This window comes from Balearica regulorum, chromosome 5, assembly GCF_011004875.1.
Source record: "Balearica regulorum gibbericeps isolate bBalReg1 chromosome 5, bBalReg1.pri, whole genome shotgun sequence".
NCBI lineage: Eukaryota > Metazoa > Chordata > Aves > Gruiformes > Gruidae > Balearica > Balearica regulorum.
This window is the reverse complement of record NC_046188.1, coordinates 71,243,802-71,255,401: the sequence shown is the minus strand read 5'-3', so window position 1 is coordinate 71,255,401 and position 11,600 is coordinate 71,243,802. Positions and strand designations below refer to the sequence as shown.

General features: G+C 70.9%; 2 protein-coding genes across 3 annotated transcripts; one reads left to right on the top strand and one right to left on the bottom strand.

The window, feature by feature from the left end:
- Nucleotides 1–16: 16 nt before the first annotated feature.
- Nucleotides 17–2,313, bottom strand: P2RX3 (purinergic receptor P2X 3). The gene is made up of 6 exons (XM_075753107.1): nt 1,910–2,313; nt 700–835; nt 528–599; nt 378–444; nt 199–292; nt 17–110 (listed from the first exon to the last, which is right to left on the bottom strand). Exons 1-6 carry the CDS (start codon nt 2,047–2,049, stop codon nt 29–31), a joined length of 591 nt encoding a protein of 196 aa, XP_075609222.1. The 5' UTR covers nt 2,050–2,313; the 3' UTR covers nt 17–28.
- Nucleotides 2,314–2,837: 524 nt separating this feature from the next.
- SSRP1 (structure specific recognition protein 1) lies at nt 2,838–10,909 on the top strand. 2 transcript variants are annotated; one of them, XM_075755705.1, is made up of 17 exons: nt 2,838–3,083; nt 3,563–3,730; nt 4,456–4,641; nt 4,921–5,026; nt 5,636–5,826; nt 5,912–6,142; nt 6,225–6,328; nt 6,440–6,568; nt 6,928–7,149; nt 7,257–7,329; nt 7,807–7,945; nt 8,052–8,097; nt 8,780–8,903; nt 9,346–9,516; nt 9,622–9,713; nt 9,902–10,085; nt 10,437–10,909. In XM_075755705.1, exons 2-17 carry the CDS (start codon nt 3,677–3,679, stop codon nt 10,503–10,505), a joined length of 2,121 nt encoding a protein of 706 aa, XP_075611820.1. In that variant the 5' UTR covers nt 2,838–3,083; nt 3,563–3,676; the 3' UTR covers nt 10,506–10,909. The 2 variants fall into 2 exon arrangements, with proteins under 2 accessions (XP_075611820.1, XP_075611821.1); XM_075755706.1 differs by having other exon boundaries at nt 3,083–3,116.
- Nucleotides 10,910–11,600: the final 691 nt, after the last annotated feature.

Here is an 11,600-nt window from a genome sequence, read left to right as displayed (position 1 = left end):
GGGGGGGCTCCCGTGCCCCCGGTGCCACTCACTTCTCGAAGCCGAAGAGCGGGAAGCGGATGCTGTTCTTGATGAAGAGGGTGAAGTTTTCGGCCTCCAGCATGACGGGCCTGGGGGGCAGCAGAGGGGGGGTGTCCCTGGGGACACGGAGGGGGCCGCGCTCCCCAGCCCCCCCCCCACACCCCCGGTCCCACTCACACGTCCACGGTGTCCACCTCGGGCGGGCACCAGCCGCGGATCTCGCAGGTGCGCAGGGTGCGGTTGTAGGGCACGCAGCGCCCGGTCAGCACCCCTGCGGAACCCCGTCAGCGCGGCCGCCCGGGGGGGCCCGGTCCCGGCACAGACCCCCCCCCCCCCCCCCCCCGGCCCCCCCTCACCGCTGCCCGTGGCGGGGCTCTTCCCCCGGCAGTCGCGGTCGGCCGTGCAGCGGTACTCGGCTTCGCTCTGCGGGGCCGGCCGTGAGCCCGGGCGGGGGCCGGGGGGGGGGACACACGCACACGGAGCCCGCCGCTCCCCCCCCCCCGTACCTCCGGGCAGACGCCCTGCGCCTGGTTCTCGGTCAGGATCTGCTTGGTGACCACCACGAACACCGAGGTGCCCTGGGGGGGGGGGGGGGGGTCACCGTCACCCCCGCGCCCCGGCCCCGCCCGCGGGGAACTGAGGCGGCGGGGGGAGGGGCGGGGGGCGCGCGGGTCCCACCTGGTGGGGGGTGACGTAGTCGGCCGTGTCCAGCACGCGCCCGGCATAGCGCCCGATGCCCTTCACCTTCGTCACCACCGAGGACTCGATGACGGTGTCGCGCACCTGGTAGGCCTTCTCGTGCAGGAACACCCACCTGCCGCAGGCCCGCGGGGGGCGATGGGCACGGCACCCCCGGCCTGCCCCTGCCCCGGGACCTGCCCCTGCCCCGGGACCTGCCCGTACCCCGGGACCTGCCCGTACCCCGGGACCTGCCCGTACCCACCCCCGGGACCTGCCCGTACCCCCCCGGGACCTGCCCCTGCCCGTACCCCCGGGACCTGCCCGTACCCCGGGACCTGCCCCTGCCCCGGGACCTGCCCGTACCCACCCCCGGCCTGCCCCTACCCCGGGACCTGCCCGTGCCCCGGGACCTGCCCGTACCCCGGGACCTGCCCCTGCCCGTACCCCGGGACCTGCCCGTACCCCGGGACCTGCCCGTACCCCCGGGACCTGCCCCTGCCCGTACCCCGGGACCTGCCCGTACCCCGGGACCTGCCCGTACCCACCCCCCGGCTTGCCCGGCACCCCCCGGGACCTGCCCGGCACCCCCCGACCTGCCCGGTACCCCCCCCGAGACCTGCCCGTACCCCCCCCCCGAGACCTGCCCTCGCCCCCCCCGGGGACCTGCCCGTACCCCCCCCGGGACCTGCCCGTACCCCCCCCGGGGACCTGCCCGTACCGCCCCAACACCTGCCCGTACCCCCCCGGACCTGCCCGTACCCCCCCGGGACCTGCCTGGTACCTCCCCGGGGACCTGCCCGTACCCCCCCGACACCTGCCCGTACCCCGGTACCTGCCCGTACCCCCCCGGGACCTGCCCGTACCCCCCCGGGACCTGCCTGGTACCGCCCCGGGGACCTGCCCGTACCCCGGGACCTGCCCGTACCCCCCTGGGGACCTGCCCTCGCCCCCCCGGGACCCGCCGGCCCTCGCCCCCCGCCCCCGCTGGTCACGCGTGGCCGCTGCCACCCCGCGGGGAGCACCCGGGGGCAGAGACCCCCCGCCCCCCCCCCGGTCACCGGCCGTGCCGCCGCCCCCCCGGCCCCGCCCCGAGATGCTCCCCGGCCCCCCCCGGCGTGCCCGGCTGACACACGCGTGTGTCACCGCCCGGGGTGGCCGCGGAGAGGAGGGGGGGCGGGGGGCGGGGGCCGCCCGGGGGGGGTCTCACCCGATGAAGTAGGCGAGGGATGAGGAGCTGCACGCCGCGGTTGACGGCCCCACCACCCAGCTCTTCACCACCACCGACTTGGTGGTCTCGTACGAGAAGAATTCGGTCACCCAGCGGGTGCCGGGGCGCGGGGGGGGCATGGGCAGGGCGGGCAGGGGTACGGGCAGCGGGGGGTGTGGGCAGGGGTACGGGCAGCGGGGGGTGTGGGCAGGGCGGGCAGGGGTACGGGCAGCGGGGGGTGTGGGCAGGGCAGCTGCGGGCAAGGGTACGGGCAGCGGAGGCTGGTGTGGGCAGGGGTACCGGCAACGGGAGGATGTGGGCAGGGCAGCTGCGGGCAGGGGTACGGGCAGCAGAGGGATGTGGGCAGGGCGGGCAGGGGTACGGGCAGCGGGGGTGTGTGGGCAGGGCAGCTGCGGGCAGGGGTACGGGCAGCAGCGGGCAGAGGTACGGGCAGCGGAGGGATGTGGGCAGGGCAGCAGCGGGCAGAGGTGCCGGCAGCGGGGTGATGCGGGCAGGGGTGCGGGCAGCGGGGGGCGGTGCGGGCAGGGGGGAGGAGGGAGGGGCGGAGGCACGGGCGGGGGGGGAGGGGAGGGGTCCCCCCCCTTTCCTGGGGGGCAGCGGGTGCCCCAGCCCCCCCCTCGCACCGGGGGTGCCGGTTCTGGGGGTCCCCGGGGGGGGTGTCTGGGCTGCCGGGCGTGCCCCGCGGGTGCGGCCCTCAGGCCTGGGGTGCCCCTCTTGGGGTGCCCGCTGCTCCCTTCGGGGGTCTCCCCTCTTGGGGTGCCCCCCCCGCGGTGACGTCACGGGGATCGCCCGGCGCTGACCAATGGGCGCCGCGACACGGGGCAGCCGGCGGGGGCCGCTCCGGCCGGAGGCCTCCCGCCGCTCTATGGTGGCGGGCGAGGCAGCGCGGCACGTGAGACCCGGCGGAGCGGCCGCTCTAGCCACACCCCCCCCCCCTCCAACCCGCACCCGCCACCTCTATGGCGGGGCGGGCGCGGGACGCCGCGTCCTCTCTAGCCGGAGTCCTCCGGGCGTTCTATGGTCCCGGCCGCTCCGTGGCGGCGCGGTCCTCCCGCGCCCGGCGGTGGCGCCCAGAGCGGCTCCTCTCTATGGCGGAAGTGGGGGCGGGTTCCGGCGGCGGCGGCGGCGGCGGCGGGGGGAGGCTCCGCGCGAGGTTCGTGTTGCGCAGGCGGGAAAAGTGTCGGCGGTGCGGGGGGGGGCGGGCCCGGCCGGGGGGGGGGGCGAGCGGGGCCGGGGGGGCCCGGGGAGGCGCTGGGGCCCCGGGGGGAGCTGAGGCCGGGGGGAATTGGGGGCTGGGAGCAGCGGGGGGGCGGGTCGGGGTGCGGGGGGGGGGCACCGGGCAGGGGAAGGGCGGGGCTGGAGGGGCCGGGGGGGGGGGGGAAGGCCCTGGGGCCGCGGCACGTCTGGGGAAGGGGGCGAGGGGCCCGGGGGGGGGGGGGGGGGGGTCGGTCCGCCCCCAGCCGCGGGTCGGTCGGTGCCAGCCCGGGGGGCGGGGGCGGGGGGGGGGACACACGCAGAGGTTCGGTTCTGGGGGTGCCGGCGTGGCCGGGCCCGCAGAGCCTCCCCCCCTGCAGCAGCCATCTTCCCGGGGCCGCCCGGCCGAGCCCAGCTCACCCTCCTCTCCCCCCGCAGCTGCTCGGTCCCCGTCCCCGGGGCATGCCGCGCTGGGGGGGGAGCTGAACCACCGGCTGCGCTCGGCCTCCTTCCCTTCCCGACGCCCAGGTGCCGCAGCCTCCCCCGGCCGCCATGGCCGACACGCTGGAGTTCAACGAGATCTACCAGGAGGTGAAGGGATCCATGGTGAGCAGCTGCGGGGGACGCGGTCCCCGGGGAGACCCGCCTGGGCCCCGGCGGGTGGCACGTCGCGTCGGGACCTGCTCCGCCAGCCGAAACGCTGCGGGGCGCTTCCCCCGCCCCGGCGTCTCCTCCGCCGCCTCGTCCCGGCAGAGCGCGTTTTGCTGATCTCGCCTGGAAGCGGGGAGCGGAGGCGCCTCGTTTCCAGGGCCGGGGCGTTTTGGAGCATCGACGGGGGCCTTTAGCGCCAGCTCGTTTGCCGTCGGGAACGCTTCCAGGAGGGAAAGGGATGCCAGCTCCGTGCGTCCGCCCTTTTACGCCGTAGCTGCCTAGAGAGGGTTGTGTGTCGGCCGTCGGCCCGCTCCAGTGCGGGGGAGCGGGCAGGGGAGTCCGGCGGTGGTGTTGAGTGTTTCTGGGTCACCCGTAGCCCTCTGGCTTTTGGGAGATTGTCCCCAAAAGCCCGACAGAACTACAGCACTGTAGCGGCACCGAGGGTGCTGGCGACTCTCTTGTGGCCGCTTGAATCCCAAATTCGGGCGGTAAGGAGCCTGTCAGGGCTGAAGCTGGTGGGCGGTTGGGGAAGTCGCCTTGTTTCGCTTGGAGGAGTTGTGCAGCCGCCCGTTGCACCCGAAGGGTGGCGGTTGCCTGCCCCGGAGCCCGTCGGCGGCGTCGGGCTGTTCCCCTGTGCGCGGGGTGAGCCGTCCCCGCCTCACGCCCGCCTCTCCCGCCAGAACGACGGGCGGCTGCGGCTGAGCCGCCAAGGCGTGATCTTCAAGAACAGCAAGACGGGGAAGGTGGACAACATCCAGGCCTCGGAGCTGGCCGAGGGCGTGTGGCGGCGCGTGGCGCTCGGTCACGGCCTCAAGCTGCTCACCAAGAACGGCCACGTCTACAAATACGATGGTTTCCGGGAATCGGTGAGTCCCCCGGCCCCTGCGCGCCTGGCCCGTCCTTGTCCCTGCCTGGCGTCTCTTCTCTTGCTGCTCGCGCTTGTCCTGTATGGAGCTGCGCTCCCTGCAAGCCTCACGGAACAGCGCTGACCCCCCAAGAACAGCGCTGACCCCCGTTTTTCTTGCCGTTTCCCTTGTGCTGGCGGGGGGGGGGGGGGAGCTGCGTCCCAGTTACGGGCTCTGGGCAGCGCCCGCCTGTACGTGGTTGTTTCTAACGAGCGTTCCCTCCTCCTCGCCCCGGCCCAGGAGTTTGACAAGCTCTCGGACTTCTTCAAGGCCCACTATCGCCTGGAGCTGGCGGAGAAGGACCTGTGCGTGAAGGGCTGGAACTGGGGGACGGTGAGGTTCGGAGGTGAGTCGCGGTGATGCCGTTACTGGGGGAAGGGAACCTCCGTGCCCGGTGGGGCTGGGCTGGTGGCCGGGATGGTTTCCCACCAGCATGGCTGTTCCTGCAGCACCAGCTGGTCCCCTGGGCAGCGGCCCACCTTCTAGGGGTGTCCTCGGGGGCAGCGAGGACGTTAGCCGTCCCAGGAAAGCCGGTCCAGGGGGAGGCTTTGCAGGCAGGGAACGCTCAGCGTGAAAGGGCGGCGTGGGAGCTGTGCGCCTCCGGCAGAGCCTGTCGGTTCCCGAAGGAGCCAGGGCAGCTGGTGGACGCTCCTCCCTGGTCTGAGGCTGGGGGCATGTGGGAACAGACGGTTCTCTCCTGTTCGTTTCTGATCAGCGTCCGTCTCCGGGGCCGTAGCCGGAAGGAGAAAGTCCGGAGGTTTGGGAGGGAGCGTGGGAATGCGATGGGGCAGAGGAGAGGCGTTGCTGGGTTCTGGGAGGGGACCGAGGCTGCTGCTGGAGACGGGATCCAGGAGGACACCGCGGGTCTGCCCCGCAGGGCGGACCCTGTCCCTGCCTCGCAGCGCGGTAGTTCCGACCCTGCGGTGACGGGCTGCTCTCCCCTCCTGCCCCGTAGGGCAGCTGCTCTCCTTTGACATCGGGGAGCAGCCGGTGTTCGAGATCCCCCTCAGCAACGTCTCCCAGTGCACGACGGGCAAGAACGAGGTGACGCTGGAGTTCCACCAGAACGATGACGCCGAGGTCTCGCTCATGGAGGTTCGCTTCTACGTGCCCCCCACCCAGGAGGACGGCGTGGACCCCGTGGAGGTGAGCGGAGGGCCGCGGGGGTCGCAGGCTGGGCGGAAGGGGTAGCTGGGCGCCCTCGCCCCACCGTAACTCCCTTCCCTTGCAGGCCTTCGCTCAGAACGTCCTCTCCAAGGCGGACGTGATCCAGGCCACCGGAGATGCCATCTGCATCTTCCGGGAGCTGCAGTGTCTGACGCCTCGCGGGCGGTACGACATCCGTATCTACCCCACCTTCCTGCACCTCCACGGCAAGACCTTCGACTACAAGATCCCCTACACGACCGTGCTGCGCCTCTTCCTGCTCCCGCACAAGGACCAGCGGCAGATGTTCTTTGTGGTGAGGAGGGGGCGAGGGGCCCTGCCTCCCCCGGGTGATGGGTTCGGGGGATTTCAGGTCCTCACTCCCCTTCTCTTTTCAGATCAGCCTGGACCCCCCGATAAAGCAAGGCCAGACCCGCTACCACTTCCTCATCCTGCTCTTCTCCAAGGACGAGGACATCTCCCTGACCCTCAACATGAACGAGTGAGTTCCTCGGCCCCCTCCCTGGGTCTGGGGGCTGCGGGGAGCTGGGAGGGAGGTGACGAACCCCCCGGGTTCCCGCTCTCACCGTTGCCCTCTCTTTCGGCCCCGCAGGGAGGAGGTGGAGAAACGCTTCGAGGGGCGGCTCACCAAGAACATGTCGGGCTCCCTCTACGAGATGGTCAGCCGGGTCATGAAGGCGCTGGTGAATCGCAAGATCACCGTGCCTGGCAACTTCCAGGGGTGAGGCGTGCTGCTGCCGGCCGAGGGGGTGGATGGCGGGACGCGGGATCTTCCTGCCGCGGGAGAGGGCGCGGACGTGGGGGAGGCGCAAAGCCTTGTCCTCCCGGGGGCAGGAGAAGCTGCTGGTGTGGTGGTCTGAGGCCAGCCGTTTGAGATCCTCCCTGACGGGGAGCGGGAGCGGCCCCCCACTCTCTGCTGTCGGGGAGAAGGGGCTTCCTGAGATTCGAGCCTCGTGCTGGGGGGGGGGCGGCCGAGGGGCTCGTCCGGGCTGCCGGGGCCCAATGTCTCGCCGCGGGGGTGGGCGTGGGGAGCGCGTTTGCTCCCCGCGGGTGTTCAGACGCCTGCCTTTGCCCTCGCAGACACTCGGGAGCCCAGTGCATCACCTGCTCCTACAAGGCCAGCTCAGGGCTCCTCTACCCGCTGGAGCGCGGCTTCATCTACGTGCACAAGCCGCCCGTGCACATCCGCTTCGACGAGATCTCCTTCGTCAACTTTGCCCGCGGGACCACCACCACCCGCTCCTTCGACTTCGAGATCGAGACCAAGCAGGGCACGCAGTACACCTTCAGCAGCATAGAGAGGTGGGTGCGGGGCGCGGGGCGAGCTCTCGCTGCGCCCGCCAGGCTGCTCGCCGTGCTGCCGGCACCCCGGCCGGTACCCGTCCCTGACCGCCCCGCCTGTCCTGCAGGGAGGAGTACGGGAAGCTCTTCGACTTTGTCAACGCCAAGAAGCTGAACATCAAGAACCGAGGCCTGAAGGAGGTACCTGCTGAGCAGTGCTGGTTCCCCGCTGGGACCACTGCCCGCCGGCCGGGGTGGGGAGAGGGCTGGGGGCTGTCTTCTCTCCAAAATTTTGCCGCTTTTCCCTTTTTTTTTTTTCACCTCTCTCTTCTCTCCTTGCCCTTGTAGAGGAAAAAGGTCCGTGCGATATCCCTTCCTCTTTCTCCTCTTCCTCCTCCTGGTGCAGGTTTCCTCTGCATGGCCGTGGTGGTCCCTGACTAAACCCAGTAACCCCGGCATGATTTGCAGGGCCCCCCCTAACTCAGATAACTTTTCTGCCCCTCGAAGGAGGGGAGGTGGCGGGCGTCCCGCCCCCCCCGCCCCCTGCATGTGTCTGGGGCCTGCCCGGGGCCGTGCCCGCCAGCAGCATGCCAGGAGCTGCAGTTTCGGGGGGGGGGGGTGTGTGTGCCGGTGGGGGGGCGCAGGGAGCGGCTCTCACTCGCGCCGTCTCTGCCGCAGGGCATGAAGCAGAGCTACGACGAATACGCTGACTCCGATGAGGACCAGCACGACGCCTACTTGGAGAGGATGAAGGAGGAGGGCAAGATCCGGGAGGAGAACGCCAACGACAGCAGCGACGGCTCTGGGGAGGAGACGGGTGAGGCGTGGGGACTGCTGGGGGGCTGTCTGCGGTGCTCAGGCCTCTCCCCCCGCTCCGGTCCGTCCTCGCCTCGCTCTAAGCCGGCCCCTGCGCTCTCTCCTAGATGAGTCCTTCAACCCTGGAGAAGAGGATGACGACGTGGCTGAAGAGTGAGTAGAGGCTGGGCAGGGGTCTGTCTGGGGGGGCTTTTGGAAGGTGCTCTGTGGGGGCGGCGGTGGCGTGGGGCTGCGTGAAGGTTGGGGGACGCTCTGGCTACGGCCGGTATCGCCTTATAAACCCCTGGGCCTCAAAATCCTGAGGAGCGGTGCGGTTCTGGGCCCGCTCTGTCGCAGTGACGTTGCACAACCGGAAAGGGTCGGAGAAGGGCGGTGGGGGGTTCGGGTGGCTCCTGGACGAGGCCTCGGCTGTTCAGGCTGGAAAAGCGAGAGCAGCGGGAGGAGGATGGGACGCAGCTCCCCGAATTCCCGAGTTGGGGGAGCAGGCGGGTGAGAACCGCAGGGGCGCGAAGGGCCGCCCTGTGCGCTGGGAGCCGGTTCAGCCCGGCAGGAGGAGGCGGCTCTTGGTGGAGTTGAGCCGTGTGGTGTTGCGAGTGCCTAAAATTTACAGGAAGTCAGAAAATGATGAGCCGTGTTCGTGGAAGGGAAATCCCCTGAGGGCTGTTAAGCACGAGCACAGCAGCTTCAGCTCAGGAAGTCTCTGAATTATGGGCTGCTGGAGCCCGGGGGCAAGCCCTGCCGCCTGCGCGTCGCTGCTACGCCTCCCCCACCTCGTGCTTCACCTTTTTGGGGCGGGGGCCTCGAGCTGCTGCTGATGCCAGGTGCCTCCGCGCAGGTTTGACAGCAACGCCTCGGCCAGCTCCTCCAGCGGCGACGGCGACAGCGACCGGGACGAGAAGAAGCCGGCCAAGAAGGCCAAGATCGTCAAGGACCGCAAGCCCCGCAAGAAGCAGCCGGAGGTGAGAGGTCGCCGCTGGCGGCGGCGTGCAGAGCAGGACCCGCTCCTGGAGCGCGGCTTGCCGGTGGTTCCCTGTGGGGAGCAACGCCGGTCGCAGCCCGTCAGCCGAGCCGCTTCGCCGGTGCCGCCACCTCGCTGCGAGTCGGTTGTTCCGGCCTGACTGCCCGCGACCGGCCTGGGTCGAGGCTGTCCCAGCGGGTGTCGTGTCCGCGCCTAGCCAGTCCCTGCGGCTGTTGGGGCACTGGTCTGCCACAGCCTGCCCTTTCAGCTTCCGTGGCTGTGACCTGTCAGCCCGTCTGCTGGCGGTGTAGCCCCGACGGTGTAGCCCCATTGCTGGCAGGGTGTAGGAGACAAGCCGAGGCCCGGCCCCGGGTCCCGAGGTCTTTAGTGAATGGTGCCGTTCGAGGCGTCCATCCTCCTCCTCTCTGCTCCCGCCCTCCTAGAGCAAGAAGGGGAAAGACCCCAATGCTCCCAAGCGGCCGATGTCGGCTTACATGCTCTGGCTGAACGCCAACCGGGAGAGGATCAAGTCCGACCACCCCGGCATCAGCATCACAGACTTGTCCAAGAAGGCCGGGGAGCTCTGGAAAGCCATGTCCAAGGAGAGGAAAGAGGTGAGGGACGGGGTGGAGCGGGGGACGCCGTGGGATCGCCGGCGTGGGGCTCTGGTGGTGAGCGGGAGGAGAGGCGGCGCCAGTAACCTCCTGCCCTCGCTGCAGGAATGGGATCGCAAGGCGGAAGATGCCAGGAGGGACTACGAGAAGGCCATGAAGGAGTACAGCGTGGGCAGCAAGTCCGAGAGCTCCAAGGCGTGAGTGCGCTGGCGGGGGGGTGGCAGGGCCTCGCCTCTCCGAAACGGGGCCGTTCCCCACCGTGGCAGAGCCTGGGCCCTGCGGGGTGCGAGGAGCGACCTCGGCTCTGCGGCGCCAGACGGGGCCGGCGGGCTGTCAGCAGGGTAACGCTTCTCCTCTCCCTTCCACCCTCCCAACGCGCGCCCAGGGAGAGGTCTAAAAAGAAGAAGAAGAAGCAGGAGAAGCAGATGAAGGGGAAGGCGGAGAAGAAAGGTGCCTCCTCCAAGTCTTTGTCCTCCACCAAGTCCCCTGCCAAGAGCATGAGCGAGAGCTTCAAGAGCAAAGAGTTCGTCTCCAGCGACGAGAGCTCCTCCGGAGAGAGCAAGAAGGAGGTGGGTTGGCAGGGGTGGGTCCCCTGGCCCCCTTCCCTGGGGAACGCTCCGCTTCCCTCTGGAAGGGGCCCCCTGGGCCCGTCCCTGCAGGGGCTGGGACCCTCTGCTCGCATCCCCGTGTCTGTCCCACGCGTGGGGGACGGTGCTTGGGGCTGCCCCGTGCCTCTGCCTGTCCCCAAGTCCCCGTTGTCACCCCGTCCCCGCTGCGGGGCACAGGAGAGGCAGGGGAACAGGAGCGGCTGCCCTGCCCTGACCTCGTCCCCGCCGCCCTGACCTCATCCCCGCCGCCCTGACCTCGTCCCTGCCGCCCTGACCTCGTCCCCGCCGCCCTGACCTCATGCCTGCCCACAGGACTCGGAGGAGGAGGGAGCCGCCAGCCCACCCCCCAGCTCGGAGGAATCGGCGTCCGGCTCGGATTAGCCCCGTGCCCAGCGGGCTCCAGGCCAGTTCCCAGATCGGCCCCGAGGACCGGGCGGGCCGGCCCCGCGGCAGGGACCTGGGTCTTGGGTCCGGCCGGCTCCCAGCCCCCCTGGCCACGCCTGCGGGGGGACGCGGGACGGGGTGGGAGAGCCCGGCCCCCTGCCCGTGCCCTCAGTGCCTGGCTGGGGGAGCGGCAGCCCGGGGGCGGGGGGAGGCCCTGGAGGGGCCTTGGTCCCACCTCAGCCCTGTTTCGCATCAATTTATTTTTTTTAAATACTCGGGTTTGCTTCTGTCTTTTCTTTCCTTTGTTGTTTTGGTTGTTTTGGTTTTTTTTTTTGTATTTTGGGTCCGTTCACATGGCAACGCAGATTGAATAAAAAAACCCCACCGAGGGCGTGAGTGTGGGTGCGGGGCCGGCTCCCCCCTTCCTTCCTTCCCCGGGAGCGGGGCCCAGGGCCTGGTTTGCGGCCCCCGGCTCGCGGCCCCCCTCCTTCCCGCAGCCCTTGAACGGGGGCCAGGGCTGAGCTCACTGCCCGTCCATTAGCGGCCCCCAGCCCCTGCTCCCGCCCGGGAGCCATCAGGCTCCTAATGGAGGCCCCGGGTCGATCCTGATGCGATTTGGGGTTTTCTCCACCTCCCGGCTGAGCCGCGGCGGCGGGGGGAACCGGCGGGCGCGGGGGCTGATCCGATTAACGCCGCTTCCCCTGCGCCGGCTGTTGCGGCCGCTTCCCGGCCTGGCTGCGGGGGAACCGGCCCCTTGGGGACAGGGCGAGGCCCTGGCTCCCCGCTCTCCCCTCCGCCCTGTTTACCGGCACCGCCAGCCCTGCCGCGCGGTGTTGGCCGGGTGTTGCGAGCGGGACGGGTGTTGCAGCTGGGTGTCGCAGGGGCTGTAGCAGGGGGTCAGCCGGGGAGGGTCTGGGTGTTGCGAGCCTGCTGCAGCGGGGCGTCGGGCGGGGAGGGAGACCTGGGGTACGACGGGCCGGCTGTGCGCTGGGGTGGGGTGTCAGCCGGGGAGGGCCTGGGTGTTGCGAGCCGGCTGTACCCCGCAGCGGGGTGTTGGGCAGGGAGGCCCTGGGGTGTCGCGGATGGCTGGTC

Bases quoted from the DNA above. Each gene is read 5' to 3' on its own strand.
- P2RX3 (XM_075753107.1), bottom strand. From the start codon at position 2,049: ATGCCCCCCCCGCGCCCCGGCACCCGCTGGGTGACCGAATTCTTCTCG. The intron at 600-699 runs GTGGGACCCGCG...CCCCCCCCCCAG, and splicing joins ACTACGTCACCCCCCACCAG to GGCACCTCGGTGTTCGTGGT. The intron at 111-198 runs GTGAGTGGGACC...GCTGCCCCCCAG, and splicing joins GAGGTGGACACCGTGGACGT to GCCCGTCATGCTGGAGGCCG.
- SSRP1 (XM_075755705.1), top strand. From the start codon at position 3,677: ATGGCCGACACGCTGGAGTTCAACGAGATCTACCAGGAGGTGAAGGGA. The intron at 6,569-6,927 runs GTGAGGCGTGCT...TTGCCCTCGCAG, and splicing joins GTGCCTGGCAACTTCCAGGG to ACACTCGGGAGCCCAGTGCA. The intron at 7,330-7,806 runs GTACCTGCTGAG...TCTCTGCCGCAG, and splicing joins AGAACCGAGGCCTGAAGGAG to GGCATGAAGCAGAGCTACGA.